General features: G+C 40.6%; 2 protein-coding genes across 8 annotated transcripts in view; one reads left to right on the forward strand and one right to left on the reverse strand.

Moving 5' to 3' along the window:
• CIMAP3 (ciliary microtubule associated protein 3) overlaps nucleotides 1–23,628 on the forward strand; it is a 66,550-nt gene extending 42,922 nt beyond the window's left edge. Inside the window, exons 7-8 of one of the 7 annotated variants that reach the window (XR_009763492.1) lie at nucleotides 16,389–16,543; nucleotides 23,232–23,628. The gene's annotated coding sequence lies outside the window, so the exon portion shown is untranslated. Of the gene's footprint in view, nucleotides 1–8,620; nucleotides 8,811–9,857; nucleotides 11,549–11,929; nucleotides 13,246–16,388; nucleotides 16,544–23,231 lie in introns of those variants that run through there. The other 6 variants (XR_009763490.1, XR_009763486.1, XR_009763487.1 and 3 more) reach the window with 6 other exon arrangements.
• LOC133387459 (acidic mammalian chitinase-like) lies at nucleotides 11,918–26,596 on the reverse strand. Its single transcript, XM_061632253.1, has 10 exons — nucleotides 26,572–26,596; nucleotides 24,995–25,024; nucleotides 23,768–23,969; nucleotides 21,296–21,358; nucleotides 20,199–20,364; nucleotides 19,286–19,410; nucleotides 16,791–16,914; nucleotides 15,720–15,902; nucleotides 13,412–13,528; nucleotides 11,918–12,052 (listed from the first exon to the last, which is right to left on the reverse strand). The coding sequence occupies exons 1-10, from the start codon at nucleotides 26,594–26,596 to the stop codon at nucleotides 11,918–11,920; spliced, it is 1,170 nt and encodes a 389-aa protein (XP_061488237.1).
• Nucleotides 26,597–27,443: the final 847 nt, after the last annotated feature.

Below are 27,443 nucleotides of genomic sequence, written 5' to 3' on the forward strand. Positions count from 1 at the left end.
AATCTCTATGTATGGATGTGAAAGTTGGACAGTGAAAAAAGTGGATAAGAGAAAAATCAACTCATTTGAAATGTGGTGTTGGAGGACAGCTTTGCGCATACCATGGACTGCGAAAAAGACAAATAATTGGGTGTTAGAACAAATTAAAACAGAACTGTCACTAGAAGCTAAAATGATGAAACTGAGGTTATCATACTTTGGACACATAATGAGGAGACATGATTCACTAGAAAAGACAATAATGCTGGGAAAAACAGAAGGGAGTAGAAAAAGAGGAAGACCAAACAAGAGATGGAATGATTCCATCAAGAAAGCCACAGACCTGAACTTACAAGATCTGAACAGGGTGGTTCACAACAGATGCTATTGGAGGTCACTGATTCATAGGGTCACCATAAGTTGTGATTGACCTGAAGGCACATAACAACAAAAAATCACCCAATTATAGAAATTTTACGACCTAATCCTATGCACTGTTTATTTGAATGGAAGTTCCAATGCTGTCACTCCCTAGATATCCATGCAGAGGACTGCATCTTTAATTAAGAAGGGGGGGAAACAGATGCTCAGTCAGAAGTACAATTTTGAGCAAACAACCAGAGAGGAAAGAGTTAAGCAGCCCCTCTCTGGCCACCCAGCTTCCATCGTGCTTCGCAGCCTGATGTTGGCCTGAAAGCAAGGAGCATGGAGGAAAAAACATGGAGCTCTGTAGTTTGAACCTCAGCTGCAAATCCAAGTCATTGCACCCATCTCATAGGAAGGGATCTTTAGCATTGTGTCACCTACCCTTTGGAATTCCCTCCCCTTAAATATTAGACAGGAGTCATCTCTGTTGTTTTTTCAGCACCTATTGAAGACCTTCCTCTTTCAACAAGCCTTTTTAAGTAGAGACCTTATCCCAGTCTGCATCTATGCTGGAACTGCTTTTTAAGATGTTTTTAAAGTTGTTTTTTACATATGTTTTTAATATGTTTTGTTTTAATTTGTTTTTAAAGATTTTGGTTTTAATATGTTTTAAAGTGTTTTGTTACCAAGATGTTTCAAAGTGCTTTTAGTGTTTTTGTTTGCTTCCCTGGGCTCCTTTTGGAAGGAAGGGCAAGATATAAATTATAAATAAATAAATCTTACATTGTAAGGGAGGGAGAATTGCACTTGCTGGCAACACACACACACATAGTGGCTGGGAGTTTGACAAGCTTGAAAAAGGGCCCTGCACACATAATAAAGAACTGGTGTAGAGTTTCTTTATGTGAGTGGGGATCTTGGGCCACTCATGAATCCCCCTGACTCCTTGCATGAATGAAGTCTATGTGAATATATCACTACATGCAGAAGGCCCTTTCCCATGCTTGTCAATTATGGAAGGGGCATGTTCAGTGTATGCATCAGTACGGTTACACAGCTTGCCCCATGACCCCTTCCTCACCCATTCTTTTAACACATGAGGGGGTTTGCCTGAATTAGGGATGGGGGAGAAATTTTGCTTGTTTCATATTTTAATGAAAGCCTATCATCATCTGATTCACACTTTCTGAAATAATACTCAAATGAAAAAACAGCTACTTATCAAAATTTGCACTTCTCTGAATTTTGCAAGGCAATTCTCCAATGACATTTGTACAAAGGTGCATATATTAAGGAAAAGTGTATATAAAATTCATATATTCACAAAAGTAACTAAAATGCATTATATTAGGGGAAATTAGTTGCAAAAATGGGTATATTAGCAGAAGTGTGCACTAAAATGTTCACAATATTTTCATAAGAACTTTCTTTTAAGGAAACTCATGCAGAAAAGTGGAGAATTGAATTTAAGATTGGAAACATGAGAAACGGAGAGAAACCAGTATTGACAGGTTTGTTCCTCCCTAGTCTGAACTCTCTCAAGTGTTGGGTAATCATATGATGAGAGAACAAGAAATAGTGAGGCATGTATGAAGTGGCTCCAAGAGCCTTTCCAGACAACAATTTTATGGCATGCAGGTACATGGTTTGTGCAGATGTCGGATGAGTAAGCAACTGTATAAGTATGTCCAAATTGCAATGTATTGCAATAGATTTTGCAATTCATGATACTCAGTGAGTGTTTTCTGTTAAATGGCATACAAAATAAGGATTTCCCTTTTCTTTTTTTAGAAACTAGATGGTCAAAGTAACTTGCAGCACAAACACTATGCCAACAATTTATGCAAGTAGCCTTCGCCCCACACAAAAAGTCAGTTTGAGATTATACATCTCTAAATCCTCAAGGCTGTTTCTGCAAGCCACACCTCTTTGACATTTATACTGCATCAGCGTAAGATACCATTAAAATGTATATGCATCAGTGTAAAATTCCTCTTAAGCTGCATGTTGATAAAAGGTGAACTCAGCTAAGAAATGGAGAAGGTGGAGCCTTAGCTGAAAATAGAGCAGAACCACAGTAACGTAGTTTCCTCTAGTTTTGCTTCTGCAATCTATAACCATTGCTGACCGTATCAGCAAGGAGACTTTGAGAAGCCTCTAAACAACAATCAAGCTGACAGAGCTGAGCTGTGATAGTTTAATGGAACTTCTATGCACAGAAGCACTTGGTCTCTGAGGAAATGATTTAACAAACATGGGATGATTTAATAAACCTTCATGCTCTGCTTGTGAACTTCCAAAGGCATCTGGGTGGTCGCTGTGGGAAACACAATGTAAGACTAAATCTGGGATGGGGAACCTGTGGCCCTTCAGAAGTTGTTGGGCTCTTGCTCCCATGAACCTCAGCCAGCATGGCCAATGGTCAGAGATGATAGGAATTATAGTCTAACAACATCTAGACAACCTTTTTCCCTAGAGCCCAGTCTTCTACAACTCCATCCTGGCTTTTGCTGTTGTTGTTTACAGATCAGCCTCCCTGCTTTCTAGCATCACTTGTAAACACTATTCTAACTTCCCTCTCTTAGCTAATCAGTAAGGCATTAGGATTTTGTTAAGGTTTCAGCTCCCATAGCAACTAGGTTTCTTCCCGCAACCTTAGGTTTCAGTTTCCTATGCTAACTGGTTGAACCATTTGAACCCCCTGGCAAGAACAGCTACTAAACTGAAAGCAACCATTTTATAACTAAAAACAAACACAGCATGGATGAACAGTTTAATTCCTTCACAGTATGCAACTGAGATTCCAAAAACCAACTGGGGAAAGAGGGTGCTATTAGTGTGGATGGGCTAATGTTGTACAAAGCCACATCCAGTATAGAGGAGCATTCACTGAAAATCACAACCTTGGCTGTGTGGACAGAGCAGCTGGCACCAGGCTCTGAGCAACTGAGGAGCCAAGAGACAGTCTGAACCAAACAGGAAACTATGTTGGACAAGAGTCATTGGTACTGGATTAGAAAATTAGGCAAGTGAGCCTACCGGCAGGTGGGACTACATACGGTGGGTTACACAAAGAGTAGCAGAAGAACAACATGAACAAAGCATGAAACATAAGAAATACAAATCAAAGCAGACCGATATCCTTTGTCAACTTCATGGCTCTGTTCCTTGACTGCTAACTGATAAAACTGAATAAACTTCACCTGACCTTTATTAACTATTTATGTTAATAGTTGTATGATCTGTTGTTTAATGACAATTTGATATTTTTGTTACTGACAACTTTGGAGTCCACAAGACATGAAAAGGGATAAACAGCGGGGTAATCATGCAATAGCACAGTAACATTTTGATTTGGGGTTGGGAGGGGCAGCCATTCCTGAAATTTATGTTCCTATTTAGTGCATGTCGGGGGGAGGATTAACCATCCCTTCCTCCACTGTAAGGGAGAATTAATGGGAAATTTGAATCAGTGGATGCTTTCCCCCTGTAATATCAATAAACAAAAGTCAGAAAAGGGCCTGGCTCCTAACAGATTAAAGGATATGGGGGGGGAGTTGGGGTAGGGATTCATTCCGTCAGCTGTGCATCCCCCCAACTATTTTCCCTCGCCCAGTGAGGCTTTAACCTGAAGGGAAGCAAGTGGTGTTCATGCTTTGCTGTCATACATGCTGCCACAGTTCCATAACAGCATGTGGGCAATATCCATTCACAGCCCTTGGTCTTTCCAATGTTGGGTTTTGGGGAGGGGGGTTAATGTTGGCTATTAAACCGAGAAAGCAGAGGTTAAATTTCCACAAGTGAGCTACGTGACTTAGCAGCGAAAGTTGGCAGAGCTCGAGCCATCTTCAAGGACACGTTGCTAAGAAACCTAGGCTCGGGCAGCTGGCCTTATCTATATAGAGGGCCAGCAGACACTTTTTTTTTTTTTTACAATAATTTTTATTCAAATTTTCATAAAACATACAAAACAAAATCATAAAACATTCAAAGACAAAAAACAAAACAAAACAAAAATGATTAAACAAAAAAATAAAATGTTGACTTCCCATTTGTCGCAGATCAAATCAGTTATAGGTCTACAATATATAACAATCCTGTCTCTTAAATTATATTATAAAATCACTTTCCTCCAGTAGTTATCTTAATTAATCATCAAATCTCATAAACATTACTTTATTCTTTCCACAAAAAGTCAAAGAGAGGTTTCAATTCTTTAAGAAATATATCTATCAATTTTTCTCCAAATAAACATGTCGATTAATCCATCTCGTTAATAATAATAATAATCTTATTGTCATAACCATAGTCCAAATAAACATATCGATTAATCCATCTCATCAAAATCTGTTAGGTCCAATAATTTCAATAGCCATTATTCCATTATCCATATTAATTCCATCTTCCATCTTCAATAGTCCTGTTAAGTCCAGTAATTTCAGTGTCCAATCTTCCATTATCAGTATTCCATAATAATCTTGCTGTCATAGCCATAGTCATATAATAAGAGTCTGATGGGAATTTCCTCTATTCCAAATATTTTCTTGCCATCAATTCTGAATAAGTTGCTGAAATATTGTTGTAAAGTCATATCTCTGTTCTTCTTTTTTACAAAATGCACTGGCTCATCTCTTGAGAGTTTTTCCATTGTCACATGGCTGCAGTTAATTCCATAGATTTTCTCTATATCAAGCTCCATCACGTCATTCCAGTCCAGAAGATTATCCAAGCCATTGATAACTTTATCTCTAATATCTTCATTAATTTCTTCAGAGATAACGTTAAATTCCAAACAGTAGATTTTATTTCTAATATCCATAAACTCCAGATCTTTTTCCAATTCCACATTTGTTCCAATCTCCAGGGCTTGTATCTTCCCTTTATTTTTTCTTTTCTCATCTCTGATCTCATTCTCCTCTCTCACAGGATCCCCTATTTCTTTAAGCTCCTGCGTCATTTTGCTCAGTTCCATTTTCAGCTCCTTACTGCCCTGTCGCAGGGTTTGTTTCGTTATCTCAATCTCATCCATTATTTTCTGAAACATAATTACTTCCAGATTCTCAGCCACTTTCTTCATTGCCATTTTTAAAACCACGAAAACAAAACAAAACAAAAATAAAGAAGAACCACTTCTTATTTCAGCAACAATTGGGTTAATATTCCAGGCTTGATGACATCACAGTATAAACAGAGCAGCCTGCCTTATCTCTCTATGTTCAAGAATACAAAACAAATTTAGTTCCCAGCATCAAAACAGTTAGTGGCGTCGTGAAGAAGCAGATTCATCAAAATAAAATAGACCAAAAAGAGAATAGTCCCAGACAATATAATGTTCCTCGGAATAGAAATCCCTCTTCTGTTTATATCTTTAGAATGCACTTCCAGGACAGCTTTTTGCAATAGAAACAGAGATAAGCTGTTAATTTCGTGAATAACAGAGAAGAGTTATAGCTCACCCAGAAGTTCTTTAAAGCTGATTCATTTGACAAATCTCTTTTTGCTGCAACAATTTAAACCAAGTAAAAAAAATAATAGAAAGAAGAGTGCTTGCCTGTTAGTCCGTTTTCTCTTTGAAGAAAAGATAAACGTATCGCATTAATCAGATAGAGCTTGTTCGGAAGTCCGTCCGGCATTGCTGGCTGGACCTTTTCTCATAAATTAATGAAATCCAGTCCTCCCAACAAAAACAGGCTTTTGAGGTTGATCTCTACGTTTCTCCCTGCCCGGGAGAAATTTCATCAGTCAAAAAAAATGTTCTGACTGATTTATATCTGAATAAGCTTCTTCTGCGGCGGGAGCCCGTCTCAAAAGCAGGCACAAGCGAAGTCACCCTTCCCAGAAGTCAGGGCCAGCAGACACTTATGAGTGTGGGGGTCGAGGAGTTTGTACAGAGAGAGCTTGTGATATATTGTCAGTAAAGTGACTCTTAAAACTTATTGCTTGTCCGGCTCATTGCTTCAACTGGCATCTAGCCTGTCACTATACTGTTCTGCATCCTGGGCATCTGCTTGCGCCAGATACAACATCCAACAAGTGGTAGCAGAGGATGGTTACCTGGTGCTGAGGATTGCAGAAAAGCGGCAGAGAAAAGCCAGAACTGCAGACCAGCGAGTAAAACAGCAGAAAGACGGAGAAACCGAAAGCTAAGCTGAAAGCTGTGAGAGAGCCGTGGGAATAACTGACTGACTGGACAGAGGTGAGAAGCTCTAATTACAAAGGCGGTGAACTGTGAAAAGCGAAAATATGTCTGTTACGTTATCGGCCGGGATTCCCTTGGAAAGGCTGACAGGGAAAAATTATGGCACTTGGAAACAGAGAATGCAGGCTTTTCTAGTGAAAGAAGACCTGTGGAAAGCTATCGCAGAAGACCCACCCGCCGTAGTGCCAATTCCAGCAGATTGGAGAAGGCTGGATGAGAGGGCAAAGGCGTTAATTGTTCTTGCTATTGATGATTCTCAATTACTGCACGTGCGTGATGCAACAACGGCAAAAGAAACCTGGAAAACTTTAAGAAATATTCATGTGAGAAAGACTGCCAGTTCTAAAATATATCTTGCCAGAAGATTGTATCAGATGCGCTTATCTGGAGATAAAACCATGTCAGAGCATTTGTTGGAAATAAACAGACTGTTTACTGAGTTGTCAGAACATGAAATTGAACATTCTCAAACGCAAAAAGTGTATATCACATTAGCTTCACTAGATTCAAGTTATGATAGTCTGGTGAGCTCTTTGGAAGCAATGGATGATGCAAATCTCAATATGGATTATATAGAAGGCAAACTTTTACAAGAATTCCAAAGGAGGCAGGAAATGGCAAAGCAGGAAAAGACTGAGTCTAAACACAACGTGGAAAAACAGAACAACAAAGCTGCACAAGAGAGACTGTATGGACAAAAGGCGTGTTATTTTTGTGGTTCCAGGCAACATCTTCAAAGGAATTGTGAAGCAAGAAGAAGAGAAAGAGGAAGAAAACCATGTGTACAGGTGATCTATGCTAGTAAGAATAAGCAATGTATTAACAATGAGCAGGGAAATAACTGTAAAGATTTATGGGCAATTGACAGTGGGGCAACAAATAGTATAATCAAAGATAAATCTATGTTTCATACATTTTGTGACGTAGAGGATCATGTAATAATGGCTGATGGATCTAAGAAACAGATCAAAAGTAGGGGTACAGTGAAATTAGCAGGTTCCAATACCATTATGACAGATGTGCTGTTTGTTCCTGATATCAAATGTAACATTATGGCTGTGTCAAAACTCAATGAAATGGGGTTCACAGTAATGTTCAAAAGGGGTTCAGTGCATGTAATGAGAGGAGAAAAAACATTCATGAAAGGAATAATGAGGGACTAATTGTTCTTACACGTGAAACAAACAAATCATGTACTCATGTGTGCTAATAAGAAACCCCATAATAATTGTGTTCATTTATGGCACAGAAAACTAGGCCATATAGGATATGAAAATGTGGTGAAAACAACAGAGAACAGTAATGATGTGACATTGAGAAACTGTGAAAAATATGTAGACTGCCACGTGTGTAAACAAACTAGGGCAGTTGTGGCTGCAAAGAACAAAGAAGCCATGCCCAGTACAAATGCACCTTATCAATTAATACACGTGGACTTAGTGGGGCCATTTCAACCTACTCAGGGGGGTGCAAGATATTTCCTGACAATAGTTGATGATTTTTCAAAATTCTGCACTGTTTATTTACTAAAAGCTAAAAGTGAAGCTGCAGAGAAACTGAAAAGATTTATTACAAAAATTGAAGTGCAGTTTGGTGTCAAAATACAGAGAATAAGATCAGATCAAGGAGGAGAGTTTTTAGGACACTCTTTTACTGAATACTTGGATAAAAGAGGAATAAAACAGAAAGCAGAGGTTAAATTTCCACAAGTGAGCTACGTGACTTAGCAGCGAAAGTTGGCAGAGCTCGAGCCATCTTCAAGGACACGTTGCTAAGAAACCTAGGCTCGGGCAGCTGGCCTTATCTATATAGAGGGCCAGCAGACACTTATGAGTGTGGGGGTCGAGGAGTTTGTACAGAGAGAGCTTGTGATATATTGTCAGTAAAGTGACTCTTAAAACTTATTGCTTGTCCGGCTCATTGCTTCAACTGGCATCTAGCCTGTCACTATACTGTTCTGCATCCTGGGCATCTGCTTGCGCCAGATACAACATCCAACAGTTAACCTGCAAACCATATCTTTCTGCATACTTGAGGTACTCTCAGTATTACCCAGAACTTTCCTCCTCTTCTCAGGATGTCCCTGTTTTGCTGCCAAACTGATCAGCAAAAGGAGTCCGCTTCGCTACTTGAAGGAACAAGTGGCACCAGGTCCTGCAACAAAATGGTGCAGCCAAGGTATCTTCACATCCTTGCAGGTGTGTTTCTGTTCAGGATTCCCGCCAGCCAGGCATGCCTTCCTTCAGAATAGTATAACAAAACCAAGGTACTGTTCATGGGAGACAAGGGAAGGTTGGGGGATTTGGACCTGGTGCTCAATGGGGTACAATTGCCCCTGAGAGACCAGGTCCGCAGCCTGGGGGTCATCCTTGACATCCTTGTCCATGGAAGCTCAGGTTTCGGCTGTGAGCCGGGCAGCGCTGTATCAACTCCATCTGATACAGAGGCTGCACCCCTACCTTACCAATCATCTGCTCCCATCGGTGGCACATGCCCTGGTCTCCTCTCGCCTAGACCACTGTAATGCGCTCTACATGGGGCTACCCTTGAAAACAGTCCAGAAGTTGCAACTGGTACAGAATGCGGTGGCGTGCCTGATTAAAGGCAACCGTCGGCGAGATCACATCACTCCAGTGCTGAAGGAGTTGCACTGGTTACTAGCTGCTTACCAGGCCCAATTCAAGGTGTTGGTTTTGACCTTTAAATCCCTACACGGTTTTGGCCCAGTCTATCTGAAGGAACGCCTCCAGCATCATCAGCAATGCTGCCCAACAAGATCAGCCTCAAAAGACCTTCTCTCCATCCCACCAGTTAAAACAGCCAAACTGGTGAGGACTAGGGAGAGGGCTTTTTCAATTGTGGCCCCCACCCTATGGAACTCCCTACCAAATGATCTCCGTCATGCCCCCTCTATGATGGGCTTCCGCCAGGCCTTAAAGACCTGGCTTTTCAGGCATGCTTTTGGGGTAGGTTAGGTTTTATTATTCTGGTTCGAGATTTTAAATGCTTTAATGTATTTGGAGGTTTTATTTTGTACGTCGCCCAGAGTGGCTGGATAACCAGCCAGATGGGCGACTAATAAATTCAATAAATAAATAAATATAAACTATAAGGAACTCAAGCAGGACATTCCCCTTTCCATTTCTTTCTCCCCCCCCCCACCGACACTCAACATTTCATGGATACTGAATATTCTGTTATTAGTGGATAACCTTTTTGTGGAGTGGAGGTTATAACCTTTGGGTTTAATAAAAAAAAGAGAGAATGCTTATTAGAATTTTTGTCAAAAGTAAAACAATTCCTTACATTTCAGGTTGGTTAAATAATAATCTGGTATCTGCCTCTTCCTTGAGCAAAAAGCCACCTGATCATCTTTTGGACCTTGACAGCAATGTTAAGGAACTACTCACTCAGCAACAAACAGCTGCCTAAAAACTAGCATAAGATGAAGCTATCTGTGTCCTTGCTTTTTTAAAATTTACTTTTTAAAGGCAGGTGGAAACAAATAGCTACAGGAGAGCCACCTAGTTATGTTGGTCAGCTTTTTTTTCCAAGTTAAAAATATCAGAAGCCTGAAAGAAATATCTTCATTATCATCACTATTGTGCTACAACTTGAAATTATTTATAATGCAGGTAAATTCAATGTTTATTACTAGATTCCATAGTGAAACAGATAATCAAGACCACCAAACAGAACCATGTGCATTCCTAATTACACATACATCTCACAATCTTCCACATCAGATTAACAGAAAAGGAAGAATTTGTAGCTCAGGCCTAGATAATTACATTCTAATAGACAGTGAGTGTCTCCATTATATATTTGCTTGCATGTTCTGGAGCACAGATGACAATATGTGTGGCTATCTATTGATATGGCTGTCCTTGAATTCAATTCATATCTAAAGTTCATGTGAAGGCTCAAGGAGGTAAGAGATTTGACATGGGCCTATCTTTCTTTCAGCACACATCTCATTCCTCAATTTGTCTGGTGTGATTCTTTATAACCTGCCATAGGAGAACAAATTCATATCAGAAGTATATCAGATATGTGCTGGATTTTTAAGCATCTAACATACAACAGAGAAAAACACCCATGAAACATTTGGCCCTGTATTGCAATACTTCCTCAGGCTCTAGGCCGAACTAGACATGACGTTAAGCACTGCATTGGCCCTTGCATGCCTGGTTGTTGTTTACTAAGTATGCATCTAGTCTGAGACCACCATGAGGTGAAGGCATTAAACCAACAGAGGCCAGTGTGGTGGGGTAAAGCTGCACAGCCACCCTCCCATCACCACCACTGCTACAACTTATCTGGATGACAGTGGGGCTAGGCAGTCTGGAAGAAGCCTTTGTTGGACCAGAATCCTAATAAATAGACTGACAGCAGAATCTTATTTCTCCTATACATATCCTCTCAGAAGAAGGGGTGTGAGAAAAAACTGATTCGTTTTGCAATTTTATGTGAATTTGCACTTCCCAAAACAATATACAAATCAAAATACAGTCATCCTTCAAAATTCACACTTTTCAGAATTATTGTGATGCAATTCTACAACAATAAAATGTGCACCAAATGGTGAATATCAGGGGAAAGTGTGCATTAAAAAGTATATATTAATAGAAGTAACTTACAAAAATGCATTGTAATAGGCAAAATTGCTTGCAAAAATGTGTATAAGAGAATTGTGTCCCAGATCCTGAAGAATTGTCATGAGGACCTAAAAAAAAATCACAAAATGATGCATTGAACCGAATTTAAGATTGAAAAAAAGAGAAACTGAAACTGACAGATTCTTCCACCCCTACTCCTTTGAGTGTAATGGGCCTTATTTCCAGGTAAATGTGTATTTTATAGACTTGCAGCCTTTGCTGTTGTTTTTATTTGATCTTTTGCTGCTGTTTTAAACTGGATTTTCTGCTGCTGTCTTAACTTTAACTTAACTTTATTTGTTATAGTGCTTGTTTTAATTCATGCTGTGAGCAACTTTGTAAACTACAGCTGAGAGACAGGATATAAATATTTGAATAAATCCTAAAATTTAAAATGCTTTTGTATCACATGGTTATCATGTAAATCCACTTAAGACTAAATGGATTTAGTCCCATGGTAGCACTGTTGTGCCGAGATGGTGGGTGCTCCTACTTCTCTCTGCCCAAGCCTCCCAGCCAGGCAAGAGAAGCCCAAGTAAGACTGGGACCCTGATCTAAGATTAACATTCCAAAACTTCAAATAAAAAAGACTTTAGAAAATAGGGGTTAAACTCTCATGCAATTAGTCTACCTAATTCTAACTTTATTGGGCATTGGATTGGTGGCTTAGTGATTCATATGCCCTATTGCCATCTTTACCTAATTTGTTATTAACTCAATTTCCCAGGGAACCCTTGAGCCTTTTAAGAAGGGGATGGTGTCCTTGATTACAGAATTTGCCAGAGAAATCATCAAAATCAAGAGTCCAAACCATAGCTCCTCCATAACTTTCCTTCTTCAAGAACTCGGCCTGCAAAGAAGTTAAAACAAATATCCTTGTAAATAGTCCACAAGCTAGAACTTATATACCAGTGCTATAATAGTTCTTACACAACATATCTCTTCTACTTTTTGCTAATAAACAGGCAACTACAAATTCCTTCCAGACATTACAGCACATTCAGAATGTACAATTTACATTTAAGTAACATTCAAAGAAATTCAGCCAGAGTGCAGTGAGTGGTTCAGTAACACATCTTCTGTGAATCTAGAATGCATCACGCTCTGGTGACATAAATAAGATCCTCTCTCTTTCTGAGAGATAACCACCGAGACTGACTAAAGGTAATATCACAATGTACTTCTTGATTTTGCCTACAGGGAGAAGCAGAACTTTATTTCTGCTTGTGCACTGCATGAAAATCACGCCTTTCACTAGTGACTACCAAACAGGATTGTAGTCAAACAATTCCTCTTAGGTGCATCTCCACTATACATTTAAAGCAGCAATATAACACTTTAGACAGTCATGGCTTCTCCCGAAGAGTTCCCTGGGAAGAGGGAGTGATTGTTAAACCACTCTAAAAATTGTAGCTCTGTGAAGGGAATGAGGGTCTCCTTGCAACTATCAGCACCCTTAAGAAACTAGTTCCCAGGATTCTTTGGGGAAAGACATAAATGTTTAAAGTGGTATAACACTGCTGTAAATGCACGGTGCAGATATGCCCTGTGGGATCCCAGGGTTTACAGAAGTACAACAAATTTTCAGAAGGAGAAAAAACTAAAATGGAAAAAAAATGCTCAGAGGCCACAGTGTCAGGTGATTCACTAGAAAAGACTATAATGCTGGGAAAAACAAGGGAGTAGAAAAAGAGGAAGACCAAACAAGAGATGGGTTGATGCCATAAAGGAAGCCACAGACCTGAACTTACAAGATCTGAACAGATCACGACAGATGCTATTGGAGGTCGCTGATTCATGGGGTCGCCGTAATTCGTACTTGACTTGAAGGCACATAACATACACACATCTTGGGAAAAGAACATGACTCAAGAATATGGGATTGTATCCGACACCTCATTTCCACTTCTGCGATGGATCTTCCCCTCCCCCTCCTCTCCCCACACAACCTCAAAATCTGTTCTAGAACGTCCTTCAACCATTCAGAGCAGATTTTACGGGTGCGTGGGGGGCTGCAGGGGAGAGGAAGGGAAGTTCCATTGTGCAAGCACAATTCTGCTGCATTAGTGGAACAGTAGCATTAGGAGCGGCCCATGTCTCTGTAAATTAAGAATGTGACTGTAAATTTGGTTAGTGCCTAGAATGGCACCAAATACTAAACGATTTTCATTCTCATAGGATGTAATAAATTTATATGACAGTGACACACTTTTATCTGAAAACTCCTTTCATTGTCATATCCAATCCATTCTCCATTTTTAAAAGCATAAGGAACCTTCTGTTCTTCAATCCATGCTATGATAGCTCCTTTTAAAAATGAACACACCTGTCAAAAGGAAGGGAGCCTCTGTTTAGACAAAGAGCAAACACTCAAGGGGGCAAAAACAAAACTAGAAATCTATAATCCTACACATTTATAATTCCAAGCTTCCCCATGGAGTCAATGGTTATTCCATGACTAGTACAGAGTACTGTACTTTATGGACTGCACCTTGAGCTTGAAGCCCAATTTCCAAGAAGAAACCTCTGCTGTATATAGCAAGGGTGGGGAACCTCAGGCCGAGGGGCCAAATGAGGTCCTTCAGGCCTCTCTGTCTGGCCCTCAGGAATCTCCCCAAACTATACCTTTCAGTAGCCCTGCTCCATGCCCTCCTTGTGTGCTTTTACGTGCCTCGAACGTGTCCTTGAAGTGTGAGAATGCCTTTTGCTCACCTGGATGGAGAGAAGTACATGGTGGGGGGTAGAAACTGCTGGATTTTGTGTGAGTGGAAAGTGACCTACTTTGCAAAGGTAAGTCACATCCTTTGCTCTGCCAATATTTGCCTCTGGCCCTGCCCACTACTGGCATGTAGCCCCCAGAAGGCTGCTCAAAATAGAATGTGGTCCTCTGGCAGAAAAAGATTTGCCACCCTGGTGTACAGTTAACAACAACAAAAAAGGTGGGCTAGGTATTCAGCCTGGAATTGTTCTAATTTAAATTAACAATGTGAGCTTTTACTCAGAAGTAAATCCCACTGAATTCAATAGCAGTTGCTTGCTAGGAATGGTGTTCAAGATTGCAGTTTTACAAGCTGGTCCTATCCAAACTGGTCCTATGGATATTTACTGAACACTGAAGCCCTATTCAAGCATTCCCCTCATGCTTGTCCCATCCCAAACGTTCCCACAGGTTCTTAGACTCTTCCTTGCCATCAGGAACCCTGATAAGGCAGGGATCCCAAGCGCATTCAGCTGAAGGCACCTAGGCTGCATACACACTACACCTTTAAAGCATATTCAAAGTATGTTTTCCCCTCAAATAATTTTGTACACTGCAGCTTAAGGGTTACTGGGAACTGTAACTCTGTGAGGGGTAAACTACAATGCCCAGAATTTTTTGAAGGGGACATGTGCTTTGAATGTGCTGCAAATCCCTCTTCAGATTTTCCTTCTCAATATGGAAAGGTCTAAAATAGAGGGGATGTTGAGTAGTGGGACTTGCATGCACACCCCTATCCCTTCCCCAGTTTTAGTCCAAACTCAGCCAGGCAATGCCTGAATAGGAGTTTACTTGTGGCATTGCTTCCAAATCAATATTCATTGCATTGCAGCCTAAGACTTTTCTTGTTTTTGTCCCTGCAGGTAACTTAGACTCCTTGCACAGAATTACCCCCCTTTATCCTCACAAAAACCATATAAGATAAGTTCAGTTGAGAGAGAATGATATATCCAAGGCTGCTTTCAGACATGGGGCTTATCGCGTTAGTTCAACAGATTAATATGGTAGTACTTCTGTCCCAATTTTTAAAATTCCTTTCACACTGCAGCACCTATTGTGTTAAGGCTTTATCAGTCAATATACCGGCATTTAGTACAAATGTCTTTCACACAGCTGCAATGAAGATCTTGTTTTAGTTCCTCACCTGTTACACACATGTGCACTGTAGTTCCCCACTGTGTAGGAGGTCTAACTGTTCATCCCATTGCCATGCAACCCCTCTCCCTTTAGCATCTGACATCTATATCTTTATTAGTTGTATAGACACAGGGGAGTGTGTGGGAAATGCTGCTGCTACCCACATGTACGCCGGAACACCAGTACAATTCTCATCAGGCAAAAAAAAGTGCACCTAAAGGGTGGGAACACACTGCATGCTGGGATGCCTGTCACGTGAGCAGCTGCAGCTAGTGGAAAACTCTAGTGATTTTCTGGGTTCCCAAGCTTGCAAACGGATTGTTTCTTGTATCATTTATCTTGAACATTTGTGCTAAACTTGCACTATATTCCACTAGAATACCAGAACAAGCTTGTATGTCATGTGAAAGATCAAATATAATGCACAAATTATCAGGTAAGAAACCATCAGAATAATGGAATAAAGTGCAGTGTGAAAGCAGCCCTAGTCCACCCAGGAGGGGGGGGTTACAGCTGTGGGAATCTTAATCAGTGTCTCTCCAATCAGATCCACTATATTGCAAAAGTTCTGTGTCCAGTACTTTCCTGTACATTTGTAATAAATTGCCAGAGAGATATTAACCTCATAATATGCCAGGACACCAGCCATTTTGCTGTAGTATCCAGGACTACTTGCACCAGAGGCTGGGGCACCAACTTTAGTATCTGAACTAGCAAGCTTGAAACCGCGTCCATACGTTGGAAAGCCCATGAGGAGTTTTTCAGGTGGTGCTCCATTTTCCTTCCAGTACTTCATGCCATATTCCTGCAACATAAGCACATTGTACAAACACATCTCTCATTCTTTCCTTTGCAAGTTTGCTTCTTCAAAACCTAAAAGTAGGCCCGACAAGTTGAAAGGAAGGGCAGGCAGAGAGTCTGCTTAACCTTTTTTTCCCCCTCTCTGGATCAACCTCCTCAAGCTGCTTTTTCATCAGTGAGAAGAGGAAGAAAAGTCAGGTCCTCCAGGTCTGCCACAAATCTTTGTAAAAAAAAAAAAAAGCTGTTTTAGGAAGGTGATTTTTGAGCTGAAAAGGCACTGGAGTAAAAAAAAGTGAAGTAGTCTACCCTTATCCTCCCTTTTGCTCAGACATAGCCTGTCAAGACTCCTTTGAATCTTCATCTTAAAATGGGGAACATTTTCATGCAAACACACAAAACATGTATTTTGAGCCTTATCATTCATTCTCCATATGCTTGTTAGGGTGGCCATGTGTCCTACTGTACAGCTGTCAGTGCTCTCTTTGAACAGGTCCTCTATTTGAAGAGCTGTCCAGTCCAGGCCTGGTTTAAGGATAAGGAATCCTAAGAAGAGAGCTCAGGGGCCTGGAATTTGCCCACTAACCACACCTGGACAGCAGACTGAGCAGACACACAGGTCACCTGGACACATCTTTCCCCACTCTGGTAAAATGCTTGGTGTTTCTATTTAAATTATAGTCATTATTTCTAAATTTGCATCTAGACATAAACATGCAAATTTTATGCAAATATGTTCTGGTCTTTTTGGCTGATGCATTTTCTCTTCATGGTGGTGTGTACAAGTGGCCTCCTTCATGCTTGGGCTTGATTCAGTTCTCACTGCATCAAGTGGAAAACTTGCCACTAGAATTTAAATGAGTTTAGGATGGGGTTGTGTGCTGTTTGTTCTTACACAGTTGAGGAAGGGAGATGAGTCATAAGTAATTAAACCCTTGTGCAGGGGGCTGTTGTGTCCTGTTGCAGGTGCCCAAGGTCCATGGAAATCATAGGTCATCACGTTGATAATATCAAGACTCCTAAATGCACATGAAAATAAATGGCAAGAATAAAGAATAATTTATTCAGACATTACAGAATCTATTAGCTATAATAATTTTTAATTGTATTTTATTAGAAATTTCCCACAAAAAATACTGTATGCAGCATAAATATTCACTTAAAAGGTATGATAATACTACAACAATGATATGATTTGTGTACCATAAAAACCAAAAAAATGATACTTATAATATTGTTTACAGTTTAACCTAAGCTCTAAAGAGATCCTAACAGAGAGTACAGATCGATGTTAGCTTGTACTTTGTTTCACCAGTAATAATAATAATAATAATAAATTCATAGGCACTTTTTAATTTTAGATTATGTACATATGATGGCCTCAGAAAAACCCTAGAATCTGGCCCAGATTCATCTAAAGCCTACAATACAGTGTGGCTATGTAGACATAATGGTAAATAAATACCACCTGTCATGGGTCCCCAGCTACACCTTGGCCTGTTTGAGGAAGGGTAACCAGGCCAAACAGAGTGTCCACCTCATGTTTGCCCTTAACTTCCACTGCCACCAAGTGGAATTCTTTATTTTCCCTAGCTGCTTCCACCAAACAGTCTAAATTCCCCTGGGTCTTCTTGAGAATACCTTTTGGTAGTGTGGAGTGTGACTTTTAAGCATGGGGTGGGTATACACCCACAGGAAAACAGGCCACAAGGCCTTATGAACCAAGTTTAAACATTTACTAAAATGATTATTTTTAAAGAAAAAGTTTTAACAGCTGAAATGTTAATTTAACAGAAAACAAGCCCAAAGGAGCAAAAAGGGACTGAAAATAAAACAGGATAAACACATCCAGCTAGTCCTACATAAACTGTCCACAATCAAACTCAATCCACAAACACAACAAAAAAGGCATATTTTTCTCTTAACCCTCTCTACAGACCAGACTGCATGCAATGCACACTTTACTTCATCATTTTAACACCTCCTGAAGTGTTAACCTACCAGACAAGGTTGGCTCCAGGAAGCAAACTAACCCCTTAATACCCAAACCAAACTACATACAAGACTTATAAAAAGTCCAATTCCTTCACACCATCTTACATACCATAGTTTGTGAGGGGCTACAAAACCAGGGTATCGGGCCCCAGGAGGGTATTGAAGTGGGGCAGGATCTTTTGGAGAGCTGGTGTAGAGGGGATTTTGGTGAGGCATTATGGGAAACTAAACTGGTTACTCCAACCCAGCTGTCCATTGCTGATTGCAGTGTTGCTGCCTTCCCACTGCTGCCACTTGCAGCCGACCACTACCTCCAGGTAAGCCCAAAGGGACCCACCAGTATAAGAGGAGGCCCACCAATGTAGAAAGGGTCTCACTAGTGGGCATTCTGCCAAAGGCCCCTCGAACCTCCCCAGTGGGCAGATTAGTTATTTTATTTATTTATTTATTATTTGATTTATATCCCACCCTTCCTCCCAGCAGGAGCCCAGGGGGGCAAACAAAAGCACTAAAAACTTTAAAACATCAGAAAAACAAACTTTAAAACACATTAAAACAAAATGTCTTTAAAAACGTTTCTTAAAAAAAGCTTTCAAAACATCTTCTAAGATTAAAAACGTTTTCAAAAAGAAGGTTTAAGAACATATTAAAAAGCAATTCCAACACACACAGACTGGGATATGACTCAACTTAAAAGGCTTGTTGAAAGAGGAAGGTCTTTAATAGGCGCCAAAAAAATAACAGAGATGGCACCTGTCTAATATTTAAGGGGAGGGAATTGCACAGGTTAGGTGCCAGGATAGGTCCAGATATAATGCTAAACTGTTGTTTAATGTTATGTACATGAGACACAGCAAGCCTTGGCCTTGTGTGCTCTTCCCTCCCCTCCCCAAGTGCAGCAGTGAGATCAGAAGCATCTGCTTCCACTTTTGAACAAACCACAGTTCTCCATTACATCCAAACTCAGGGAACTCTGGTTAGTTTAAACCACAGATGGGCAAACTGTGGCCTGGAGACTACATGCAGCCCTCCACCTTCTTCGGTGCACTTTCCCAAGTATGGAGAGTGAAAGAAAGAAGAAAGAGAGAGAGCTAATTGGGGATGGATGGGTGTGAAGGAGTGTGTGTGTAAGAGAGAAGTATGCCCACCCAATTTGGGCTTTGGCTCTGTCCCTGCACTTGGTTCAGTAAAACAGAAAACTTTCTCATGCATGGAGGTTTGAATCCTTAATGTAATAAGGGAGCAGGAAGAGAAGAAGAAAACAGGCATTCCATTTTAACTGCTTTCTCTTGAGCTTGTTAGCAATTTGTAACTAGAAGTCAGATCATTCAGAGCTGGTATTCGACAGAGACACTGATGCAGGGTGGGTCACTCATCTGAAACCATGTCACTTACTTGCCCAGGGCAGCAACTTCATAGCCAGCATCGATGGTTTTTTTGTCAGCTGATACTGCAGCAGAAAGCAGAAGCTGTGGGTGTCCTGTTTTTTTGCCCTCTTTCATAAAAGCAGCTGATAGTTCCTTAAGAGGAAAACAGAAGTAGCAGTTGATGTTGCTCATGCAGTGCAATAGAACAGAACACATTTCAAAGGACAGTCGGACTTTTTCAGGTTGTAAATTTCCATCCATACAGATTATAATGATAAATATCCACACATGGAATTAGGTATGCCTATATATTTCTATTTATTTGGCTGCATCTGATCATGTAATTCAGCACAGACTAATTATTCTTGTTGATGGTTGATTATTCTTTTTATATTCAGTAATTTACTGAGCTGTCCTATACATGTGTGCTCGGAAGTAAATTTCATTTTAAGTTCAATTGGACTTACCCCCAGGTGTAGCCACTTATCTGGGAGTAGGTCCCATTGAATTCACTGGAACTTGCTTCTGAGTGAGTATGTGTAGGATTGCACTGTTAGTTACAGAAAATAATTAAATAATAAATAAGAAAAACCTGCTATGCATAAAATATATGGTGCTGGGACTCAAAAGCTACCATTGTTCAAGATGTGGAAAAGCAACTATATGAAGGCTAGTTGTGATTAGAAAAGGACTCTATACATGCTTAAATTGTGCTAGTCTCTACTCATATATTCTATGTCCACTGTATATATTCCAAACAATTAATCTGAATCATCATTTTAAATAAAATAAAATTTTACTACAATAATTCACTGTTGTTTTTTAAGAATGATTTTGATAATTTAATGTCAAGATAAGCATGATCCACAACATCACCTAGGGGGATTCCAAAACCGTTTGGTGAACCTGGGATGAAAATCTATATGCTTCCATTTTCTCACCTGAATCAAGACTGTGAAGCGACGTTTATCATCTGGGGGGCTGCCACCGGAACCTGGATATTCCCAATCAAGGTCTAGACCATCAAAGTCATGTTTGCGGAGAAAACATACCACTGATTTGATAAATGTCTGGCGATTTGCCGGAGAGGATGCCATGGCAGTGAACCTGGAAAAAATGAATTCTACTTTGACAGCTGCATCACAAAGAGCTGGTATAAAAAAAAGATCTCTGATATCAGTGGAGTGAAGCCAATTTATATCACAGTACTCCGTGGGCAGGAGAGTCTGGCTAGGAGTCCAGAATCTGTGAGTTCAAATCCCGCTCGTGTCTCCTGGGTGTAAAGGGCCAGCTAAAGATCACCCCCACAGTGAGTGGCTCAGGGGTTACGTGCCTGGCCACCTGTGCAGCCGTGGGCAAGCTGCATAGTCCCAAGGAGCCCAGTTACCCCCCAGCTGGCAGTTGAGCACGAGGGGCTGGCTTATGCAGCTGTGGCAAGCTGAGCAGGCCCTAGCCAGCTGGGGAGGACTAGCCTCAGAGGGAGGCAATGATGAATCCCCTCTGAATACCGCTTACCATGAAAACCCTATTCATAGGGTAGCCATAAGTCAGGTTCGACTTGAAGGCAGAGTCCATTTCCATTTTACTCTCCCATCCCCTCACTACTCATTAGGACCAGTCCCCTTTTGTTTTGCTTTGGCGGTTTGGCCAAATTTAGGGGGATTATTCAGTCAAGTTCCCCAAGCAGAATGAAATGATTCAGGGGGGAAAGAAGGTTTACAATTTTCATGGGAGGAGGGATTCTTACCTTCCCCCCTTTTCTTTAACCCTCCTCCCCCTTTTTAAGGCTCTTATTAAAGCCACTGTCTCTTCCACCACTGACATTTTTCAGTGCTAGCATTGAATAATAGTATAAGTAAAAATAAAAGATTGAAAATGTTCTTTTGAAGGACATGCATATCTAATGAGGAGAAATACCCTTCATGTCAAACACCAGCTTCTCCAAAATGTCTTAAGCTGAGCATCCCAAATAACAGACTGCTTAGAAAAAGGTACATCTCTGCTCTTTCTATGAGCATAATAAAGAGAAGGGTCTCACTTCTGGGTTTCCGTCCTTCTTTGTGCCCCTCCAACAGACACCAATGTGAGCAGCTTTTTATTCCTAGGGAAAAAAGAAAAAGACATATTGGGAATCGGATTGACATATACAAGTATTCCACAATGATTAAAAATTAATTCAATCCTCTCTGCCTAAAAATATCCAAGACCCCATCACCAGTTTTTCTTTTGCAATTGTAGAATACCGCTTTAAGAACTGGACAGCCTTTGGGAAATACTCAAGCTTCATACATTTTCAGAGGTCTGGGTGGAATCCCAAAATATCCTCTGTCAGTGCCATGGGGAAATTAAAGCAACTACCAGTGATAGAGCCCAAAGTGGACATAAAAGCTTCTTCTTGTTGTTGGGCTTGCTAACAATTCCAATGAGGAACAGAGAATTCTTTTTTCTTCTTCTTCATAGTCATTACCAAATTAATTTTATTCCCATGGACATCTGAGAGCTCATGTCTTAAGGCATGTGCAAGCATTATTGTCAAAGGTTATAAACATCTTTCCCTGCCAACTCTCACAGGGTGCTTCCAGACAACCTGTTTATTGAGCATTCACCCTGATTTGTTTGTCTGGAGGACTTCTTTCCAGGATCAACCCAAATACACAAGCAAGTATAATTTAAGAAATGCACTCTAGAATCCCTTGCATTGTCACAAAAGATGTTGGGACACAATTTCCTGGGTTATACACAGCTGTGAACAGTGCTTCAAAAGTCTACAAAGTACTCTATTTCAGAGACTATAGCAAGGCAGGAAAAAAGCTTATGTACTATTGACGTGATCATGCCACTTTCAAGTCTCCGAAGAGACGTAGTTACAGAATCCCAATACACTAGTAATGATCAACACAGGGAAACAGCAACCATCACTTCAAACCAGTTACAATAGCCCCAGCCAACCCTGTCCCTTAAATAGCAAGTGCCTCCAGATGGATATTTCTCACATTTACAGATGGAAGAAAAATTCAATTCAGTTCTCATTTAAAGCCGAATCTATGAAATTTGCACTCTCTGAAACAATATGAGAACCGAAACACAGCCTTCCTTAGAAATTCACACTTCTTCAAATGTTGTGATGCAGTTCTCCAACCAACCAATGTTTACAAAACTACATAGATTAGAGGAAAGTGTGCATAAAAATGAGTAAATTAGTGGAAATAACATACAAAATGCATTATATTAAGAGACATTGATTGCAAAAATGAGTACATTAGTCATAACTGCATATAGAAATGTATTTATTAGGAGAAATTCATCCAAAATGCTGAAGATTGTTCATGAGGATTTAAAAAAAAAACCACAAATGGCTGCAGAAATGTGATGAACTGAATTTCAGACTGGGAAAATGAGAAACTGAGAGAACAAAAACTGACAGATTTTTCCATCCCTACTCACATTTTATAGCATCATGTACAGATTTGCCACCAAGTGTGTGCTGTACAGGAACCATGGGCATTCCTGACTGTCCAACAAGTATCTATATGAAAAACACTTTTTCAAACTCCTGTTTGGCACATTCACACTTTATATTTTTGCACGAGTCTTAGTTTTCAGGAACACTTTTCTGTGTTCATTGATCAGGGAGGAGCTTCTCATTGTCCCACCACCAAAGGGGGTATGTTATGTGGGAACATGGTAAAGGGACCTCGCTGTGGTGGACCACAATTATAAAATGCTTTCCCCCTGAAAGCATGGCTGGCATAGAGACTTTTGTCATTTCAGTGCCAGGAAAAGACTCACCCATTTCCCTGTTCTTTTGTGAGTCATTAAGACCAGTATTAGTGTACTCGTTCTGCAATGAAGGAGCATGCAGGTAGTTTCCTTGTGTATTTTACTATTAATGGTGTATTGTGTTTTTAACCTGCTTTTTTAACTGTACTGGAATTGTGTTTCTTGTATTTTAACTTATATTGTACCCCATCCAGGGAACGTGTGATGAAAGGAAATGGAAGTGGACTGCCTTCAAGTGGATCCCAACTTATAGCTACCCTATGAATAGGGTTTTCATGGTAAACGGTATTCAGAGGGGGTTTACCATTGCCTTCCTCTGAGGCTAGTCCTCCCCAGCTGGCTAGGGCCTGCTCAGCTTGCCACAGCTGCACAAGCCAGCCCCTCGTCCTCAACTGCCAGCTGGGGGGCAACTGGGCTCCTTGGGACTACGCAGCTTGCCCACGGCTGCACAGGTGGCAGGGCACATAACCCCTGAGCCACTCACTGTGAGGGTGATATTCAGCTGACCCTTTACACCCAGGAGATACAAGTCACTAAAAGTACTTTTATTAATGAATTAATAAACACACATAATGTGCAAAGAGGCCCCATGAGACACTTCCTGTTTTGCTTCTGGGCTTGGTACTGCTGTCAGTCACTCAGGAAGGCAAAGTTTGGAAGCAGCCATGAACCAAACATACATTCTTTTTGACCGTACATTAACCACACATTCAGTTTGAAAGATACTTGCCTGCCCTTTAAGGCATTAAGTTGCTTGTAGAGTGTTTCATCACTCGGATCCATAGTGGTAATTTGGTTTTTGTCCATGCTAGCAAAAGCAAAGATCAAGTGGGTGCACAGGAATGGGTCTATATTCTCTGGCATGAACCTGGCTGGTCCTGCCCTATATTGAGCCCACTGAGTGACATAACATATAAGTTTGTAGGCAGAACCTGCAAAGAAAGGCAAAAGATGATGTTGGGAAAGGATAACACTGCATGCATTTTGTAATACAGAGTTGTATCCAATGAGGTCATTGCACAAGTGGAACAATTTCTGCTTGTACAATAGAATTTCCCCCTCTCTTCTCTCCTGTGGCCCTTCTGTATCCCCCTTATCTGCTCTGGAGGTTCTCCCAAACTTGTGAAGGTGTGAGGGATGCTCCAAGGGAAGTAGGGGGTGGAAGTTCCATTGTCTGAGCAGATGTCCTTCCACTCACGTAGTGACTTCGCTGGATTTGATCCACACAGTTTTCCATAGTTTCCTTCAAATCCTCATCATAAGATTGACTTTCTTCCAGGGCAGAACCAGCACCTCTCCACATAACAAAAGGTATCTAGATCTAGTAACTTGCCATTTCTGGGCATGTGGATAGTATAAACAGCTTGAACTTCTGTGTACTTAAAAAAATCCTGTAGATTTGATTGTGCTTTGCTGAGATAGTGTTGCCAGGCTAAAGGGACTTTATAATGCTTTAGCATTTCAAAATAAGGGGCTTCTTATATGGAGCTGACTAAGAAGTTTTTCTTGCAAACACAGGATGTTTGGAAACTTTAGCTATTAACCAGGCAAAATCAGAATGCCTGGAAAAAATAAAACTGCATGCCATTCATTCTTCCAGATAGCTGCTCCTCAAGGATTCACATGTCTCAGCCCCCTTCAAAATCACCTACTTTTCTATTTTTATTCTCTGCACTATCTGTCACCCGTTACAGGGAAAGAAGCAAATAGTGAGCTAAAAATGGCCAAGTTCTCCAACAGGCATATTTTTGGCATCTTTGTATGGATGAGCTTTGGAAACCATTCAGTGGGATTTGGAATTATATGTGTGTGACAGCAGAGTTCACTCAGTCCAGAAGGTCCATAGGTGGTGCCTCATCTAGAAGCAATGACCAAAAATCAGGCTATGGAGTGAACTGATCAATTAGATTTTTAGAACTAGTCCCCAGCCAGCAAGCAGAAGTGAAGATAGTCATACCAAGCTGCAGATTCAGCACAATGGTGAAGCCTGCCAAGTAAAAGAAATAAAATAAGAATGATCAACATAAGGTGTAGATGTTAAGAGGTCATTTCTACTATTGTTTATTCTACCCAAAATGTGGACAGATGACAAAGAAGTACCATAAAGCTTGACAAAATATGCATGTGAGGGCCTAACTAGAAAAATGACATTAAATGTGTTTCTGCACTTAAAGTGCAGGCAAATTGCATCAGCAAGGGATGGGTCATAATTAATGGGCTCACATCAGGCAGAGAGGAGGAAATTTAGCCCAGTCGTTCCCTGCCACAATATTTTTCTGAAGCTGATATTTGATTTGAAATCCCTCCCACACACACACACGGCACCAAGAGAATGAATTTTCTTCAAGACCATAGCAGGGGAGGAAAACTTTATACTTTATACTTCCCCTCCATACCTGCTCTGGTAGTTAATCATCAGTCCCTGCCCCCAGCTGATGCAATATACATTTTAATAAACCTGTCCATTCAATGTAAAGTCTAGCTTAGTCCTGACTTTGAAAAGAATCGTAATTCTGGAAGGTGGGAACCTTAAGTGTTCCACACTGGGTAACCTTGGGCCAGTCACTGTCTCTCAGCCTAACCTACTTCACAGGGTCGTTGTGAGAATAAAATAGGGAAGGGGAGAACCATGTTTGTATGCCACCTTGAGCTCCTTGGAGGAAAGGTAGGATATAAATGTAATCAGAGCTTGGAAAAGTTACTTTTTTGAACTACAACTCCCATCAGCCCCAGCCAGCATGGCCACTGGATTGGGCTGATGGGAGTTGTAGTTCAAAAAAGTAACTTTTCCAAGCTCTGAATGTAATAAATAGAATAGAATAGAATAAATAGAAACAGAACACATAAGCCTACACAGACAGTCTGTTCCATGTGTAGATGGAGTTTGCTTTTTTCCCCAAGCCACACCAACCTGCTATACCTCTGATGTAATATATGATGTCAGCTGTGAGGCAAGCAAAGATGTGGTTCTCTGCCAAAAGTGAGGTTTGCAAGTAGTGCTGATCAGCTGATTGGCAGTACCTACAAAGCCCTGTGTCTTTGCCCATGTGATTTTTTGGGAGGAAGGGTGGGATATATATTTAATTAATTAATTATAAAGGAAAGAGCTTCATTGGATGTTATGGTGACTTCAGATGATTGACAGGTGGATGTCCTTCCTACCTGTGAAAATTATCCTCAGGGGTTGGGGAAGGTCAGATCCAGTTACTCATCCTGTATTCCCAATCCTCATGCGTCCAACCTCCACACATCAATTCACAGTGGCATACATGCATAGACAAGGATTGCGTTGTCACTAGAATTCACTTTTCTCCAGTGTCATTTTATTTTATCCCCACAATAACAAAGACACAGGGGCTTGCACCTTTTCTCTTGGGAAGAAAGTACCTTTGGTTTTTTTTACCAGATAAAAGTAAGCCCTTGAAGAAAGAATCATAGAACTGTATATAACAAGAAACTCTGTCCCTCCTCATTTCTGTGCAGTCATTTTATTTATTAGTTACAGTGACATGCAAATACAAATTCAACACTTACCTGCCCACAGTAGTAGTTTCCCCATACTGACTCCTGCACCTAGGCAAAAATGTGGAGATGGAAACAAGAGATATAGAAAAATGCATGGAACTGCATATATACAAAATCTGTCCATGCTTAATAACATATTTCTGAGTCCTGGTAGAAGTGAATGCTATATATGTCAATCTCTCCTTGTTGCATAGAAAAACTCTCTTACCTGGGCCAGAAGCAAACATCCTAGCCAATTGCATGTAGGGTTCGTGTACAGTGGCTGTTACGTATTTGAATGTGTCTTCTTGAATTTGCAGTTATTTTTCTCTGAGTAGCTGGTTATGCTGAATCTATAGACAGTTGTACAGTGGCAAATTCAGAAGTGCAGGGTACCTTCATGTTAGTCACAGTTGCATCCCCTCCCACTATTGAGTGATTGAGTGATTGTGCTGCAGGTTTGAGAATGAGACCCTTATGCCTTCTCCCACAACAACAGATATCCCTAGGAGCCAATAAGAATGAGAAAGGAGCTACTGAGAACTCCTGACGGATGCAATTATGCTTTGATAAGTGCCTCCACTAAGTTGTACATAGAAGCGGTAAGGGCAGCAAAAAAGTGTTATTTTGCTGCCACTATTAGATCATCTTTATGCCGCCCAGCGGAGCTTTTTAAGGTAGTACGTGGGCTTTTACACTCTGGCCCTCAGGATACTACAGAGTCATCTGAAGCCCGCTGCAACGAGTTTGCGGGGCACTTCCAAAATAAAATCGCATGCATCCGTAGGGACCTCGACTCTAATGTTAGGACAGTTGAATCCATTGAGGTACCTAGATCACGGTCTTGTCCTCAGTTGTTGGATGAGTTTCAGTCGGTGCAGCTTGAGGAAGTTGACAAGATG

This window comes from Rhineura floridana, chromosome 6 (genome assembly GCF_030035675.1).
Source record: "Rhineura floridana isolate rRhiFlo1 chromosome 6, rRhiFlo1.hap2, whole genome shotgun sequence".
NCBI lineage: Eukaryota > Metazoa > Chordata > Lepidosauria > Squamata > Rhineuridae > Rhineura > Rhineura floridana.